At 53.4% G+C, this 15,257-nt stretch overlaps 1 protein-coding gene across 1 annotated transcript in view; it reads left to right on the top strand.

The window, feature by feature from the left end:
- Window positions 1-13,710: 13,710 nt before the first annotated feature.
- SHROOM4 (shroom family member 4) overlaps window positions 13,711-15,257 on the top strand; it is a 127,958-nt gene continuing 126,411 nt past the window's right edge. Inside the window, exon 1 of the mRNA XM_031944810.1 lies at window positions 13,711-13,986. Within this exon, the coding sequence (XP_031800670.1) occupies window positions 13,822-13,986 (165 nt within the window). The 5' untranslated portion in view covers window positions 13,711-13,821. The remainder of the gene's footprint in view (window positions 13,987-15,257) is intronic.

Here is a 15,257-nt window from a genome sequence, read left to right as displayed (position 1 = left end):
TAACTCACCTGAAACCCAGAGAGCTTCCTTAAGCTTGTCTGGATCCTGGAAGGCTATGGGTCATATGGGATGTATTAGAGGCAGAGGCCGAGTCTCCAAGTCTGAGACCAGACAGGACCACCTGGGCTTGATGTTACAGGAAGGAGGCACTAGCCACCAGGAGGCCCTTGGCAGCTGGCAAAGCACCGGCCTCAATTCACTGCGCCCCGAAATGTTCGTCCCTCGATAATAATGCCCCTCAAGGGAGGGTCATGCAAGGGAAACACATGCGAGAATGGGCAGAGAGGAAGTGGGGGTGGATCTGTGGAGGCCCGAATGGCGTGATCTGCCTTGGAACTTGGACGGGAGGCCAGGGTCATTGGAGACACCGCCAAGGACCCAAGGATCTTTTTTTTCCCTTTTTTTATTGAAGCTTTTTATTTTCAAAACATGCGAAGATAATTCATCATCTTTGACTCTTACAAAACCTTGCGTTCCAATCCCCCTCCCCCTTGGGGAAAGACCTTTTCAAGGCTACTTAGCTCTCTGTCCAAGGTGTCGATGCTGCCAGTGGGCCAAAGGCAGGCAATTGGCCCCTTCTGCAGACCCGAGGCTGCCGTGGCGGAGCCCAGGGCCTTCCCGCAGCCTCAGCTGCACTCAATAGGCCCGGGGCCAGAAGCCCCAGAGACACAGACCTTTCCAGCCCAAACAAGGAAAGAGTCGGCTCAGAGGCGGGCAGGAAAGACAGAGGGAAAGGAGACACCCAGGCCCTCGTTCTTAGCACCCAGAGCTCCTGGGTGGTGGAGGCCAGCAGGCTCTCACCATCACAAAGGTCCATCCCTTCCCAGAGCAGTTGCTGAAGAACATGGCCCGGAGGTGATTGAAGTGGGGATCTCCTAACATCTCTTGACTTTCTTTTGGGGGTGCATTGGGTGGGGCGGGAGACGGCCCCTCTGACTGTCTCATCAGCCAGGGATCAGAGCCCGAGAGGTGGGAGGGACCACAGCTGCCTCTACTCCAGTGCAGACACCAAATGGGACCCTTGTTATAATAGCACTGACCAAATGTGGCCTCGGCCTCTCCTTGAAGAGCTCCAGGGAAAGCACCTCCTGCCCTTCTTACATACTGAACGGAGGCCGAGGCTCCTCCTGCCAAAGGCCTCCCTAAGAGAGGGAGACACGAGGCTGTGGCCTAATTCATGCCCCAGCTTTAATGAAACATCCGGCCAGCTCTAAAGCGAGGCTCTAGATCTCCTTCTTGGGGCTACACTGCCATGTGAGAGGGAAGGGGATTAGCCTTTGTCCCCCTGGCCCCAGAGAGCAGAGCTGGGAGCAATAGGGGGCAGTGACACGACAGAGGCCCATTTGGCCTTAGCCTAAGGACAAACTTGGCAAACAATCTGAGCTCTGACCAACTGGAAGAAGCTGCCTTGGGAGGTGACTAGTCCCCCATCGCCAGAGCCCTTCAAGTAGAGGTTGCACCCATCCCTAGTAAGAATTGTTTGAATGGGAGTCTGGGGGGTGGGGAGGCCCAAGTGGATTCTGAGCTCCTGACTAACAAGGGCTGCTGGGATCCTGTGAATCCCTCAATCTGATTAAGAGGAAGTGTGTGTGTGTGTGTGTGTGTGTGTGTGTGTGTGTGTGTGTGTGTGTGAGAGAGAGAGAGAGAGAGAACGAGAACAGAGACAGAGAGACAGAGAAAGAGACACACACAGAGAAAACAGAAACAGAGAGACAGAAAGAGAGAAAGAGACAAACACACAGGAGAAAACAGAGACAGAAACAGAAACAGAAAGAGGCAGAGACAGAGTGAGGAGAGAGAGAGAGAAAGAGAAAGAGAAGGAGAGAGACAGAGAGTAAGTGTGCGCGTGCTCGCACATGTAGCAGGGCCAGCCTTTCCTAAAGAAAATATGTCAAGAGAGTAGTGCCTTTCACAGGAGCAGCTGAAGCCCCGGGACAGAGGCAGCCTGTTGGGGCCGGATGGCTCTGGGCTGCGGCCAAGAGCGGGCCGCTCCTCGGGAGCTAGGATCCTCAAGACACTGTGGGTTTCTTCGCTGGCCTACTGAAAAAGAATTTGGCCAAGAGCAAAAAGGAAAGGGAAAATAAGGCTCCCACAGAGAAAGGGAGAGGGAGGGGACAATCACAAGCTCTTTCCCACTGCGGGGCTCTGACCTCTCCCTGTGGACAGTGAGTGTCTGTGGGATGAGCCAGACACCCACCATTTCTGTGCTGGGGCCTTCACTCTGGCAGAGCCTTTGTGTTGCCCACATGACTAATGAATCTGCAGCCTGGCCCTCTGCTTCAAGGAGGGCTGCGTCCGGGAACTGGCCGGCTCCGAGCCGGTCGCCTTTTTTTCCCCCAAGGAAGTGGAGTGAGGTAGGGGAGGCGGGCCGGCAAGGAAGAAAACGGCATTGGAGAGGTTGAGCAGGGCCGACCACAGCAGGGGCCTGGCTGGGAGCGGCTCAGCATCGGTCTCCTCTCTACACTGGGGGCCTTCAAAGGCCCGACCGCTGATGCAGCCACGGCTTTGTGTGACGGTCAAAGGTGGGAAACCTAGTGGGCGCCCACTGACCTTGGGAGGGCTGAGCCAAGCAAGCTGTGGGACCGGCACGGAACGTGACTGAGCTTCAGGGTAATAACAGACGTGAGAGGTTAGGGCATCATGGGATTGACGGTGGGCGGGAACAGAGTCAAGCCAGTCCCTACGATGATGGACCATCAGACCACAAACGCAGAGAGCCCCGAGCGAAAGGCAGCCATGTGTGGCTCCAAGGCAATAGGTGATCTCGCTTCCACTGGGCTGATGACAAAATCCCGAGAGAGGAAGGCAATGGGGCCGATGCTGTTGGGTGTTATGGCAGACAGACTTAGGCAGGAGACCCTGGGTAAAAGGTCGGGAAAGGTAATCTGGTCAGACACATGGTAAGGAGGAGAGCTAACCGAAGGCCTCCTCACTGGTGCCCCTGGACTCCTCTCGATTCCTCTCGGTTAAAATTGAGGCCTCCAACTTTGGGCAGACTCCCTGTCATGAGCTTTTCTGAGGGTCAGGGACCCGAGACACACGGGTTGGGCAGACATGGATGGGGTGTGATTAGCCTCACGGGAGGGATTATCCTCATGGAGGAACTTCCAGATTGACTGGAGTTCGAATAGAGGCTCTCAGATGGAAGAGATGGAATTTTTGCCGCATCTCTCCCAGTACCACAGGGACTATGGGATCAATCTCTTTTCCTCCCCCTGCCACTGGGATGATCCAATGCCCACCCCCCACACCCAAGGCACTGGCTTATGGTGCTTTAAAAGTCAGTTAACCAAGCCTCGGGCTCCAGTAGATCAGATGACCAGAGATTCAGAACCTCAGAGGCCCTCATTAGACAGATGAGGAAACCGAGGCCCAGGGAGGACAAGTGACTGCCTCTTTGTCTCTCTGGGGCTATAAAAGTGAAAACGAAGCCGGATCTGCCTTCAGCAAATTAAGGGCTGGGAAGTGCTTGTGGAGGTCTGTGGTTAGCTAAAGAAAAATGGAGTGGGTTGAGGAGGGAGAGAAGACTGACATGGTGGGAGGTGGCTGCCGGGAACCCAGGGGAGGCTTTCTAGGGTAGAGAGGGCTCTTGAGCCTTGGAGGGAACAGAGGGGGCTAAAACAGAGAACGTTACAGGGAACCGAGATAAAGCACTTCAATTCTGCTCAAGAAAACCCAGGTCAACTCCCCTCCCTGCTCTCAGCCCTTCGAGGCTCTTTTCCCATGCTATCAAATGTTTCAGACTGACTTCCACAAGTCACTTTGTATCTCCTTTTGTCCTGGAACCGTGGCCCTCCCCCAAAACTCCCCCAGTCAAAGGAAGCAAGGAAGGGAGGCTTCCTTCTCCAGGTCCCACAAAGGTCATTTTGAACGAAGGTTCATGGTTACCAGGTCAGTCCAACAAAGTGGTCATCGGGTCAGGGGAGGGGCTGGTAGTCACGTCTCTCCTGCTGCTGCTTCTGTATGGCTGAGAGAGGACAGGAGGGTGGATGGGGCAGGCCCGCAGCTCATCTGGAGGCTGGGCCGTCCCTTCGATTAGTCTTGGCTGGTGTGAGCTGCCCGGTCAGCAAGATGTACTGAAGATGCCATCGTAGGGCAACTTGGACTGGATGACACATTCAGGATGAAATGGCTCAAAGCTCAGCCTCTTATCTTAGAGATTTGGGGACTAGACTTGGGATTTTCTGGGTTTAGGGAATTCTCTCCAGCTAGGTGCTCTGGGACTTCTCGACTTTCAGTGGGAGAGAATGGCCTGGGACACTGAGAAATGATAGACTGGGCCAGGGTCACGGCACCGGCGATAGTGGAGACAGAGCTGGCCTCCCAGATTGGAAGATCGGGTTCGGCCCAATCTAGCATAAAGACGGCCTGTTTCTGAGGCCGACTGGCTAAATCCTTGACCTCTACTGAAGAGGCTCTATTGGAGACCTGGGCAAAAGGCTCTATTGGAGACCTGGGCAAAAATTCAGGATCAATTTAAGAAGGGAATGAGAACAGGGAAGTGGCTTGTTTTCCTCCCGTTCTAGATGGATAGCTTTGAAACATTCGATAAGTTAATGGGATTCTATCATGCTGATGTTTGCTCATTGTTCTGTTTAATGGTGTTACATTTTATCCCCTGATTTCTTTGTAAGAGAACGAATAGTCTTGCTCTGCCTCTTGCTCCCTTTGGCCGGGTCTGGTTCAGGGTTGAGTCTGATCTTTTGGAACCATGGCCGTGGATGAAGGGATGGCCAATTGCAGCATCTGCAGCCTTGACTTCGTGAACCTATCAGGTGCTAACTGGAGTCATGGGGAGTTTGCAAGTAATTGTCCCTAAGACGCATGCCCTTGGGCTGCCAAATGGAGACCGATGTTCCCCTCAAATAGAGACCGATGTTCCCCTTAAATGGAGACCGATGTTCTCCTCAAAGCTAACCCGAAAGCCTTGTTTCTCTCCCAGCTTTCAAATCGCCTTGCAACGATGAGGACCCGTTTGAGATGAGAGGACACAAAACTGTGGGAACCCCAGGGAACATTTCCATGAAATCGATTTCAGCACCAAAGGAGGGATGGAGGTGAGACAATATTGGGGGGATGGAGGGAGGAGTAGGCGGTGCGGGCTGCGGGGATGGAAGATGAGAGCGATGTCGAACTGGTCAGGAGGGCATACGGGGAGCGTGGGCCGTGGGTGCGCGCCCTGAGACGAGCCCGTGGACTGGGACACAGGGAGAAGTCTAAGGACAGGGGGCTTGAGATATGAGAGAGCAGTGTCAGAGGAGGACGTCATGGATTGGTTAAATCGAAGGAGGTTAGAGATGGAGAGAAGGAGCCAGTCTCCGGAGAGGGATCTCCACACGTGTCCTGGAGTTAGGAGGGAAGGGATTCGGGGAGCAGATGTAGCCCGGAACATGGGTGCTGAGCTGCTTGAGAGAGGAGGAAAAGGAGGACCTCGCAATAGCAGCCAGGAGCCAGACTGGCCAGTCCAGAGAGCTGGACTCGACCCCTAAGATGGCGCGAAGGCTGGGTAGCAACAGGCGGAGGAGGAAGGAGAAGGAGGGGGTATCCTTGGCAGGAGATAATTGTGCAAATAAAGAACCCAGGAAGGGCCAAGAAAGCAGACTGAGCCCAGAGCCTGGGACTTGGAGGGCCTGGGCCAGCCTAGGGAGTTTCCCCACCCTCTGCTCCTCATTAATAGGAGCAGGGATCTGGACCACATTAGCCCCAAGACCCCTCCCTACTGGCTGGCACTGTTTGCTCGCCTGCTTTGGACCCTTCTACCGGTAAGCCGACACTGAGGCTCACCGAGCATGTGCCCCTGATGCCCCCCACCCCGGTCGGGGATTACCTGGGGACCACTCAGATTCTTGAAGCCTCTCCTTCCTACGCGTCGGGTGCGCCCCTTGCTCCTTCTCTGGGAACTCGGCTGTCTGTCTCGTGGTAAATTACAGTCCTCCGAGCTTTTAACGAACAAGGTGGTCTCTGATTAGAACCCGTCCGAGCCGTCGCCTTTGCTAACCAGCAAACGGGAGACCGTTTTGATGATGGGTTTCAAATGAAACTGCGCGCCGCCTGCCAACCTTTTGCATAATTCTTCCTCATAATGATCCTTGTAGAAGATCATTTAGATGGCAATTACAGAGCTAGAAGAGTAACCAATTTTTAGACTGACAATCGAGCTATTAAGGAATGACAAAACGGGCATTTAGATAGGAAAGACACTGATAAGCCGAAGGGAGGCCCGGCTAATGAAGAGCTTTCAAATCCCAGCACTGCAGGAATGGGGGAAGCAATTGGGGCCTTGGAGCCTTCGGGAAAATGGGTGGGTAGAGGGGGCAGAGGCGTGGCCGTGCCTGCCGCCATCAGCAAGAACCAGGAGTAGCCAAGGAGGCAGATTTAGGCCCCGTCGCTAACGATGGGAACCGTCCTCAAGTGCCGAGTGCTGACCCGAGTGGTGGCGGGCTCCCCATCCTCGGAGGGGGAGGTAAGGGATGTCGTTCAGGTATGGGGTCGATGGACTCCGTGGTCTTGGAGGTCGTTCCGTTGCTAGAATTCTCCAGAAGCACCAGGGAATAGGCTCAAGAATGATTTCTGGGTGATCCCCTTAAATGACACTCCTGCCTGTGTTTATGTTCAGCCACTGGTGGGGCCACAGACTTTTCTTAAGTTTCCCCTTTAAGCAACAGGTCTGTGGTTGGGGGAGATCCCCAGCTAAATTAAGATGGAATTTCTGTCCCCGGGAACAGGGGTTGCTGGGCCCCGTAGGCAGACACACACACGTCAGCAGGACAGAGCCGAGGAGCTGGGAGTTCAGAATCAGTGTAAGAGGGTCCTCCCTCCCCCGGGCCAGGCAGGGGGAGGGCGTCTGAGCGGGCGCCCCAAAGATGGGCGAGGCGACGAGAGGCAAGATCGGGAGAGGTGAGGGATGGGACATGAGGCCTTTGGGGAGGAAGGTAAGAGGATCAGAGCGAGAGCGGAAGCTTGGCAGGTGCTCATTCCCACGTGCTTTTCCCCCGGCCTTCCCCTTACCCCCAAATAGACAGGCTGCTTCTGTTAAAAGAGCCTCAGTGAGATCTGGAGTCCCCCAAGAGCTAATGTGGCGGCTGAACTGGGATGAAAGGCCCCGAGCTGGCGCGTGGGGTCTCCATCCCTCAAATTGTGGGGGCCATGTGTTACCTCTATGAGCAGATGTGGTCACCCATTAGTAGGTTTGTCTCAATGGTTTGCATCTGTAAAATGAGCCAGGCCTGTGGGGTGAGCGTACATTGGGAAAGGGAGGTGAGCTCTCTATGTGGGACATCATTACCAATTTTTTGTTGTTGTTGAGGCACTTGGGGTTAAGTGACTTACCCAGGGTCACATAGTTGGGAAGTGTTAAGTGTCTGAGGGCAGATTTGAACTCAGGTCCTCCTGACTCCAGGGTTGGTGCTCTATCCACTGCACCATCTAGCTGCTCCATCATCAAGGCAATCAAGAGTCATCTCTCCACTCAATGAATCCATAAATATGATGAAGCATCTACTGTGGACTAAGTAGCCTCCCATTGAGCTCTGTCTGTACAAGGAAAGGCCAGAAGTTGCCTTAAGGAGAGGATGTTCTAATGGGGGACAAAACCTGAAGAAACTGGCAATCACACCCAGTGGATTAAAGGCAACTTCAGAAGGAGGGAAGGCTTCAGGAGCTGGGGGAGGCCCTCCCAAGGAATGAGAGGTCTGAACTGAGGCTCTAGGAAGTCAGGGAGTCTGAGAAATGATGATGGGGGAGTTCACGCCAGGCAGGGGAGCACAGACTCAGTCAGGAGCAGGAGGAGCCACAGGGAGGCTTGTGGCTGATCTAGAGAGAAAATGCAGGCTCGCAAGGTGTAAGAAGCCTGGAAAAGAGGGGCCTGGGTTCGAAGGTCTCTTAATGAGAGGCTGGAGAGAGCGTGTTCCGAGGGACGGCGTCAAGTGCAGCTGTAGTTTGAGAATCGCTGATTAGGCCAGAGAAAAAATCAGACCATCATCTCTGGCAAGGAACAGACCGTTGGCAGCTTGGGAGAACGGGGTCTTTGTGACAACTATGGAGACTGGAAGGGCTGAGGTTAGAAGCTGGACTGCAGAGAGTTCAGAAGAGACCGAAGGGAAGGGAAGTGGAGTTAACCAGTGACAGCAGCTTAATTTTTTTTTTTTATTATAGCTTTTTATGGACAGAACATATGCAGGGGTAATTTTTGAGCATCGACCCTTACAAAACCTTCTGTTCCAACTTTTCCCCTCCTTCCCCCCACTCCCTCCCCCAGATGGCAGCCAGTCCCATACATGTTAAACATGTTAAAGTATATCTCAAATACAAAATATATGTACATATTTATACAGTTCTCTTGTTGCACAAGAAAAATCGGATTTAGAAAGAAGGTAAAAATAACCTGGGAAGAAAAAACAAAAATACAAGCAAATAATAACAGAAAGAGTGGAAAGGCTATGTTGTGCTTCACACTCATTTCCCAGAGTTCTTTCGCCGGGTGTAGCCGCTTCTCTTCATTATCGAACAATTGGAACTGATTTGGTTGATCTCATTGCTGAGGAGGGCCACGTCCATCAGAATTGATCCTCATATAGTCTTGTTGTTGAAGTGTATAATGATCCCCTGGTCCTCCTCACTTCCCTCAGCGTCAGTTCGTGTCAGTCTCTCCAGGCCTCTCTGACATCCTCCTGCTGGGCATTTCTTACAGAGCAATAATATTCCATAATATTCATATACCACGACTTATTTAGCCGTTCCCCACCTGATGGGCATCCACTCAGTTTCCAGTTTCTGGCCACCACAGAAAGGGTGATGGCAGCTTTTTCGGAGTGCTTGTCAGAGAACCGGAGGAGCCTTGCCTGGTAGCTTGGGAGGGGGCGGCAGGGTCTGCTGAATGGGGCAGATTTGGGCATGTTTTGGAGGCAGTCGGGAAGGAACCAGTTGAAAGGATGAGTGGAAATTAGAGAGAAGGGCTGATTGAAAGCATAATCTGCTGGAAAAGATTGCAGGCGACGGGATCCGGGGCACTTGGAAAGGAGTTAGCCTTGGTGGGGCCGTGTCTTTGTCAGGTGATGGGGAAGGGAAAAGGGCGGTGATGAGGAGCAGGGGAGGAGGGGTATAAAGGGAAGAGAAAGCTCAGAAAATATTTTGTGGGGGATGAGAAAGGGAATGAATTAGGAAGGAAGAAAAGGAGGGTCTTGTGGGGAAGGTCCTGTGGTGGGGGGACAGAGGGGTTCAGCACCGGGCCCAGCCAGATGGCATTGCCTGGGGAAGATGGCGGTGGATGGCCTGGAGAAGATGGTGACGGATGCGACAAGTGGCATTGCCTGGAGAAGATGGTGGTGAATGTGACAGATGGCATTGCCCGGAGAAGATGGCAGTGGATGGTATCACCTCCGCATGGAGAAAGGTTGGCCTTGGCATGGAGAAGGGCTACTTCTTCCCGTGACACATGATGTGAGAAGGATGTGAGAGAAGGGGAGATGAGGGAGCTCTCCAGAAGCAGCACCAGCCAGGGCCTCAGCTGAGAGAGAGGGAGGCACTGGGGGAGGCTGGAGGAGAGAAGAAAAAGTTGGAAATAGCTGCTCTCAGGGACGGGGGAGTACGACCATCAGGGAGAAGAAGATCTCTTGCCTTGCTGCGGTGAGGGCTGCACGGAAATTAGAGAATCCAGATGGGGAGTGGGCCGATCAGCACAGTTTTGTGATTTTTGCCAGCTCCAGTCAGGGAACTGATGGCAGCCGTCCAGAGTCGGGGCTTGGCAAGGTGTGATCAGTCATAGGTCACAGGGGTGAGGGCGTCAAGAGGAAACAATCATTCCCTCATAGCTTTGCTGCTCCTACAGTTTCCTGGCACACAGTAGGCTCTTAGTAAAAGTTTGATGACTGAATGGTGTGTGTGTATGTGTGTATGTCCAGGCCTAGCTTCTCAATGGGCTCCAGTCTAGGGGGGCTCCCCTCTGGACTTCCTCTCCTCCCTTCCACCTCATCTACAGGAAACCTTTCCCAAGGCCTCCCTCTTGAAAGAAACTTGTTATTTGGATTTCAGCGTTGTGTTGCTGTTTTGTTGTGTTTTGGTAGAATGGAAAGTTTTTGAGGGTGGTGGGTTGGTTTTTGCTTTTGTAAAGCCGTGGGTTTAGTAGAGAAGTTTGGCATAGTAGTGGGGCGGTTTTGCGAAATACTAAAGCCGTAATGCAACCAATGGATTTTTATGGATGGCGGTGTTGATGGCTAGGTTTTGGTTAGGTGTTGGGTTATTGATGGCGATGGTAAGTATGGGTAAAGCGGCGGTGTGGTTAGATGGGATTTTCTGGGAGGGGGAAATTTTCACGGTGCGTTGTGACTTTTGAAGAGGGTTTCTGGAGCGCTGAGCAAATACGGGCGGGCGGTGTACCGATGGGCGGAGGTGGGATGAAGTTTTGCCGGCGGGTAAGTGGACGGCTGAGATTTGCGGTGGGCAGGTGTTATTAAAATGTTTTGGATGCGGTGCATAATGCTTTTTTGGATTGCGGTGGTGGCGCGGTTGATTGTGGGTGCGGCGAAGTACGGTTGATTGTGGAGCGGTTGAATGCTTCGTTGATTGTGGAGTTGTTCACGCCGGTTGGACGGTAAAGCGGTGGTTGATTTACGGAAGCGGTACTTTTACGGCGGGATGTGTTTTGTTAATGGAAATTAGAGTGGAAATATAAGCGATTTTGGAGTGGTGGCATTGATGAGGTAATTAACAGTTTCAAACCAGATGCGGTATAAAAGTGTTTCATATTTTAACGGCGGTGTTTACCAAGCGGGTGCGGTGTTGGTGAGTTTAGTGGCATATGTAAAGGGTGAAGTTTGGGAGTGTTTTCACGGAAATGGGGAATGTGTTGTGCTGGAGAGTTTGATGGTAAAGGACGGCATGAGAGCGTTTGCAGGTGTGACGGCGTGGAAGTAAAGTTTCTGGACATGTGAGGGGTTTCGGAAAGGCATGCTGTTTGCGGTTTTTGGACGGCAAAATGGAATTTTCAGCGAGTAAACTTTCAAGTTTATGGCCGCAGTTTTACGGGATTTGCATGTTTTTAGCACCAGAGAGCATGATAGTGTAAAAGAAAAGCGTTTGTCAAATAATGTGGTGGGGCGCGGTGTTACGGATTGTTGAATGGGGCCAGATAGGGTAGAGGAATTGCGAGTATGGTGTTTGCGGTGCAGGGTGAGATGGTGCGGTACATTGTGGTGTAGAAGAGTGGACAAGCGGGAAGTTTGGTAATATAGAAGATTTTACAGAGTGAGGAAAGTTTCGGGGTGGGGTTGAGTGCGGGTTTCGGGAGAGGTTTTGGTGGTTGGAGTTTGGGGAGGGAGCGATGGAGGTGTAGGGGAGTGTTTGTGGATGGTGGGTTGCTGAAGTTTCGGAGATGTGGTGATGGGGAGATGGGAGTGGCGAGGGAGGTGGTAAGCGTGGGCGAAGAAGCGGGGCATAACAGGGTGGTGAGGTGGGGCGTGGGGAAGATTGAGAGTTGTGGCGTTGCTTGGAAGGGTTAAAGTTAATAAATAGAGAAGGTGATGTTAGAGGGTGGGAAATATTGCAGGGAGAGAGTGTAAGTGTGGGGAGAGAGAGAGCCAGAGTAGGAAAAGAGACATAAAGAGAGAAAGCGAAAGATAGAGAGAATGGAGAAGAGTATAAACAGAGAAGAAAGGGAGATAGTGCGTATGAAAGAGTAGACGCTGGTATGGGGAAAGCAGACAGAGAGAGAAGCGGTATAGAAGCATATGGTAAAGTGAATGGGAGATGGGATGGGGAGAGGAAGTTTTATTAATGCGGTTGAGGGTAAGTGCGGTCGGTGGGTAAGCGATGTTGCTGCGATTTTTGCAGGGCGTGGGGCGTATTTTGTGTAATGGAGCGGCGGAGGTTTTGTGTTTGAAGAAAGTAATACGTTTTCTGGGATTGGTGTTGATGGAAGGGAATTTAGTGTTTATGCCGGTTTTCGTGGCGTGTGTGGGTACGGTAGTGGTGTGTAAGTGGCGGCGGATGGCGTATGTGAGAATGCGGTGACGGTTAAGCGGCGAAGCGGCGTAATGTAAAGATAATGTTTTGCCGTGTATAAGTTGTGTTTTTTGCTTTTGGATAGTTGTCGGCAGGTAAAATGTGGGTGATTTTTTGGGCCGATGGCGGTTGGATTTTGCTGTACAGAAAATAGACAAAGAGGGAAGAGAAAGAAAATGTGCGAAGGTGCAATAGTGGTGAAGGTGAGTGATTTTACCAGTTTCCGTGGCACGGTGTGGATGGGTTTTCGGCATTTTAGAAATTGCTGGCCATTTTGCTGGCGATGAGGGCGGACGGCGAAATGGGATTACCGGATAGTTTTGCCGATGGGGCGATTTGGTTTTCGTTTACTTTCTGCATTGTTTTGCGGTTTTCAGGTTTGGACATTATTTGCGTTTGGTTTTGCAGAAATAACGGTTTTACGGTAGACGGCCATTGTTTCAGTTATTTTCAGTGGTTTACCAAGCGGTTTGTTGATATAGAGAGTAGTTTTTAAGCGTATTTTAAGCGTAGGGTGAGGGGTTAAAGACCAAGCGGTAGACGTTATTAATAGGGCGGGCGGGGAGGGAGGGAGGGGAAGCGGCAGGATTTGTGTTTTGCTTGTGCGGTGGGGCGGTGGAAAGTGGGGGGTTTTTTGGGTTTAGGCGGTGGATGGAGTGGTGTTTACGGAATGGTGTGGTGAAAGCGGGGGTAGTTGTGGTGTTTGGCGGTAAAGTTTTTTATGGAGGGAGGTTGGGCGGTGTGTTGAGGGGCGGTGTGAGTGGGGCAAGTGGTGGTAAAGTGCGGTGTTTTGGTTTTGGCGCGTTTGGCATTGCGTGTTTTAGGGCGGTGGGGAGTAGGCGGTGGGGCGGTGTTTTTTGGGTGGTTTTTGGCTTCGGTTGGATGCAATGGGTGGGGTAAAGGGAGTTAGGGGTGGGCGTATTGTAAGCGGGCGTTTTGATGGTGGGAGTTGGTAAGTTTTATGTTGCCGTTTTGTGTGGAGGGGGAGTGGGGAAATTTTTGCCGATGCCAGATGAGTTTGACGTGAATGTTTGAATTTCGTTTTCGTTTGTAAGACGGGGTGTTTGGTCAAGTTTGTTAAAGTTTTCAGGGTGAGGGGAAGGGGTCGTTTTGGAGAAGTTTGTGCTGCTGGTTTCTCGTTTCTTTCGTTTTTCTGTTTTTTCGTTTCGAAGGGTGTTTCGGTTGAGTGATGGGTGGGTGTTTCGTTTTGCGGGAATGGGTGTTTTCGGCATTTTCTTTGCTGGACAATACGGTGTTTTGCGGACGGTGGCGGCGTTTTCGGGCGTTTTGCATTGGGATGGGAAGGGTGGTAGGGGAAAGGTGTGGGAGAATTGTTTTTAGGGGAGGGGTTTCGGTAAGGGAAGGAATGGCAGGAAAGAGGTTTTGGTGGCGTTTTATGTTTTCAGTATTGTTTATTATGCGTTTTCGTTTTCTGGTTTTTCTTTATTTTGGCGGTTGTTTGCTTTGAGTTTCTTCCTTTCCTTTGTTTTTCTTTCTTGCTTTGAGGTAATTTCTTGTGTTTTGTTTTGGTTTTCTCGTTTTCGTTTTGTTTCTGTTTGGTATGTTAGGCAGTGTTTTCTTCTCTCTCCTCTCCTCTCCTCTCCTCCTCCTCCTCCTTCCTTCCTCCGATCGGCTTCGCCCGATGTTTTGCCCTCCTTTGGTCTCTGCCACCAGTTCTCCCTGTACAGGCCGGGCGGTTGCTGCTGCTGCTGCGGCCGGAGGAGCGGGGGCAGCGGGGGCTGAGCGCGGCCAGCCGGCCCAGGCCGTCCGGGCAGCGGCGGGCGCGATGGTGGCGGCGCCTCGGAGGAGCGGCTAGCGGCCGCCATGGAGCCCGGGGGCAGCGGCGAGGGCAGCGAGGGCCCGGGGGCCAGGATGGAGTTCCGGCCGGGGGCCTGCCAGTACGCCCATGTGCAGCTGCAGGGGGGCGCGCCCTGGGGCTTCACTCTCAAAGGGGGGCTCGAGCACGGCGAGCCGCTGCTGGTGTCCAAGGTAAGCGGCGGCGGCGGCCGGGCTCCGGCCGGGCCGGCCCCGCGGGTGGGCAGGCGGGCAGAGGGCGCGGGAGGCACGCAGGGCACGGCGCGCAGACTCGGCCCGGGGCCGCCCCGTCGGCCTCCCTGCGGCCCCGAGAGCCCGCGGGCTCCGAGGGCCGGCGTGCACACATGTGGACGGGCGCGGACCGTCAGTGCCGCCTCCGGACGGGGCTGGGATGCGGACCGGGAACCACTTGGGGGAGGCTCGTGGGGAGCAGGCGGGCCCGAAGCGGGCGCGCACCTCTGGCCGGCCCGGGGGGGGGGGCGGGCAGCGGGCCAGCGAAACTGGGCCGGGAGCCGGGGAACCCCGGGAGCCCTGCCCCCGAGCGGCCCCGGACCCCTGGCGCACGGAGCCGCCCCGGAGCGGGCTCGCGGGGAGCCCCAAGCCGAGCTGCCGGCCGATTCCCCCGGCTCCTGCCCCGGGGACGGTGCCCTCCCCCCAGGAGGGGGTGGGAGGAGGAGGAGGAGGAGGAGGAGGAGAGGAAGGAGCGCAGGGAGCCGGGCTCAGGCTGGAGCGATCCCGTCTTCCCAAAGCGCCCGCCTCCGAGGGTACGGCGAGAACCGCTGAGCTGGCGCGCCCCCTCCCAGCCTTTTTACTTTCGTTTTTCGGTTTTTGCTGTTTATTTTGCCGGCGACGGTAGTGCGGGGTTTGGCGGTGTGGAAGCGGCGGCAGTTTTGGTGTGGCGTAGCGGTGGGGTTGGCTTGCGAAGCAAGGGGTGGTGGTAGTGCGGGAAATGGAGACCAAGTGGTGGTGGAGTGTGTGTGGAGTGCAGTGGAGGGGCGGTGGAGAGAATGTTTTTGAGGAAGTGGAGAGAGAGGGTAAGATTGCCAGTAATGCTTTTGTGGCGAAAGCGGTGCGGGGAAAGTGGACGGTGGATGTGGGAATTGCGAAGTGAGAGGGAGGTTGATTTCTTTCGGTGTTTTTATTTCTTGTGACGGTTTGGAGCGGATTTTTGCTTTTTAGAGCGGGCGGTTAAGATGTTTTGGTGTGGGGTATGGGGAGTTTATGTTTGGTATGGGGAGGTTTTTCAATGGTGGGGTGTTTTGTTTGCTTGGAATGAAGTTGTTTCGGGGTTTCTTGTGATTTTTGTGTTTGAGTTTTATTTTTTGATGGCGGTGTTTTTTTGTGTGGAGGGAGGGTTTTTGGTGTTTTGGTTTTGTTTTTGTATGGAGTAGTGTTTTGTTTTGGATGGGAGTTGAATGGTGGTGGGGAGGTTGTTTGCTGTTTTT

This window comes from Sarcophilus harrisii, chromosome X (genome assembly GCF_902635505.1).
Source record: "Sarcophilus harrisii chromosome X, mSarHar1.11, whole genome shotgun sequence".
Classification (NCBI taxonomy): domain Eukaryota; kingdom Metazoa; phylum Chordata; class Mammalia; order Dasyuromorphia; family Dasyuridae; genus Sarcophilus; species Sarcophilus harrisii.
Note: the sequence above shows the minus strand (reverse complement) of the source record. Positions and strands in the feature narration are given on the sequence as shown.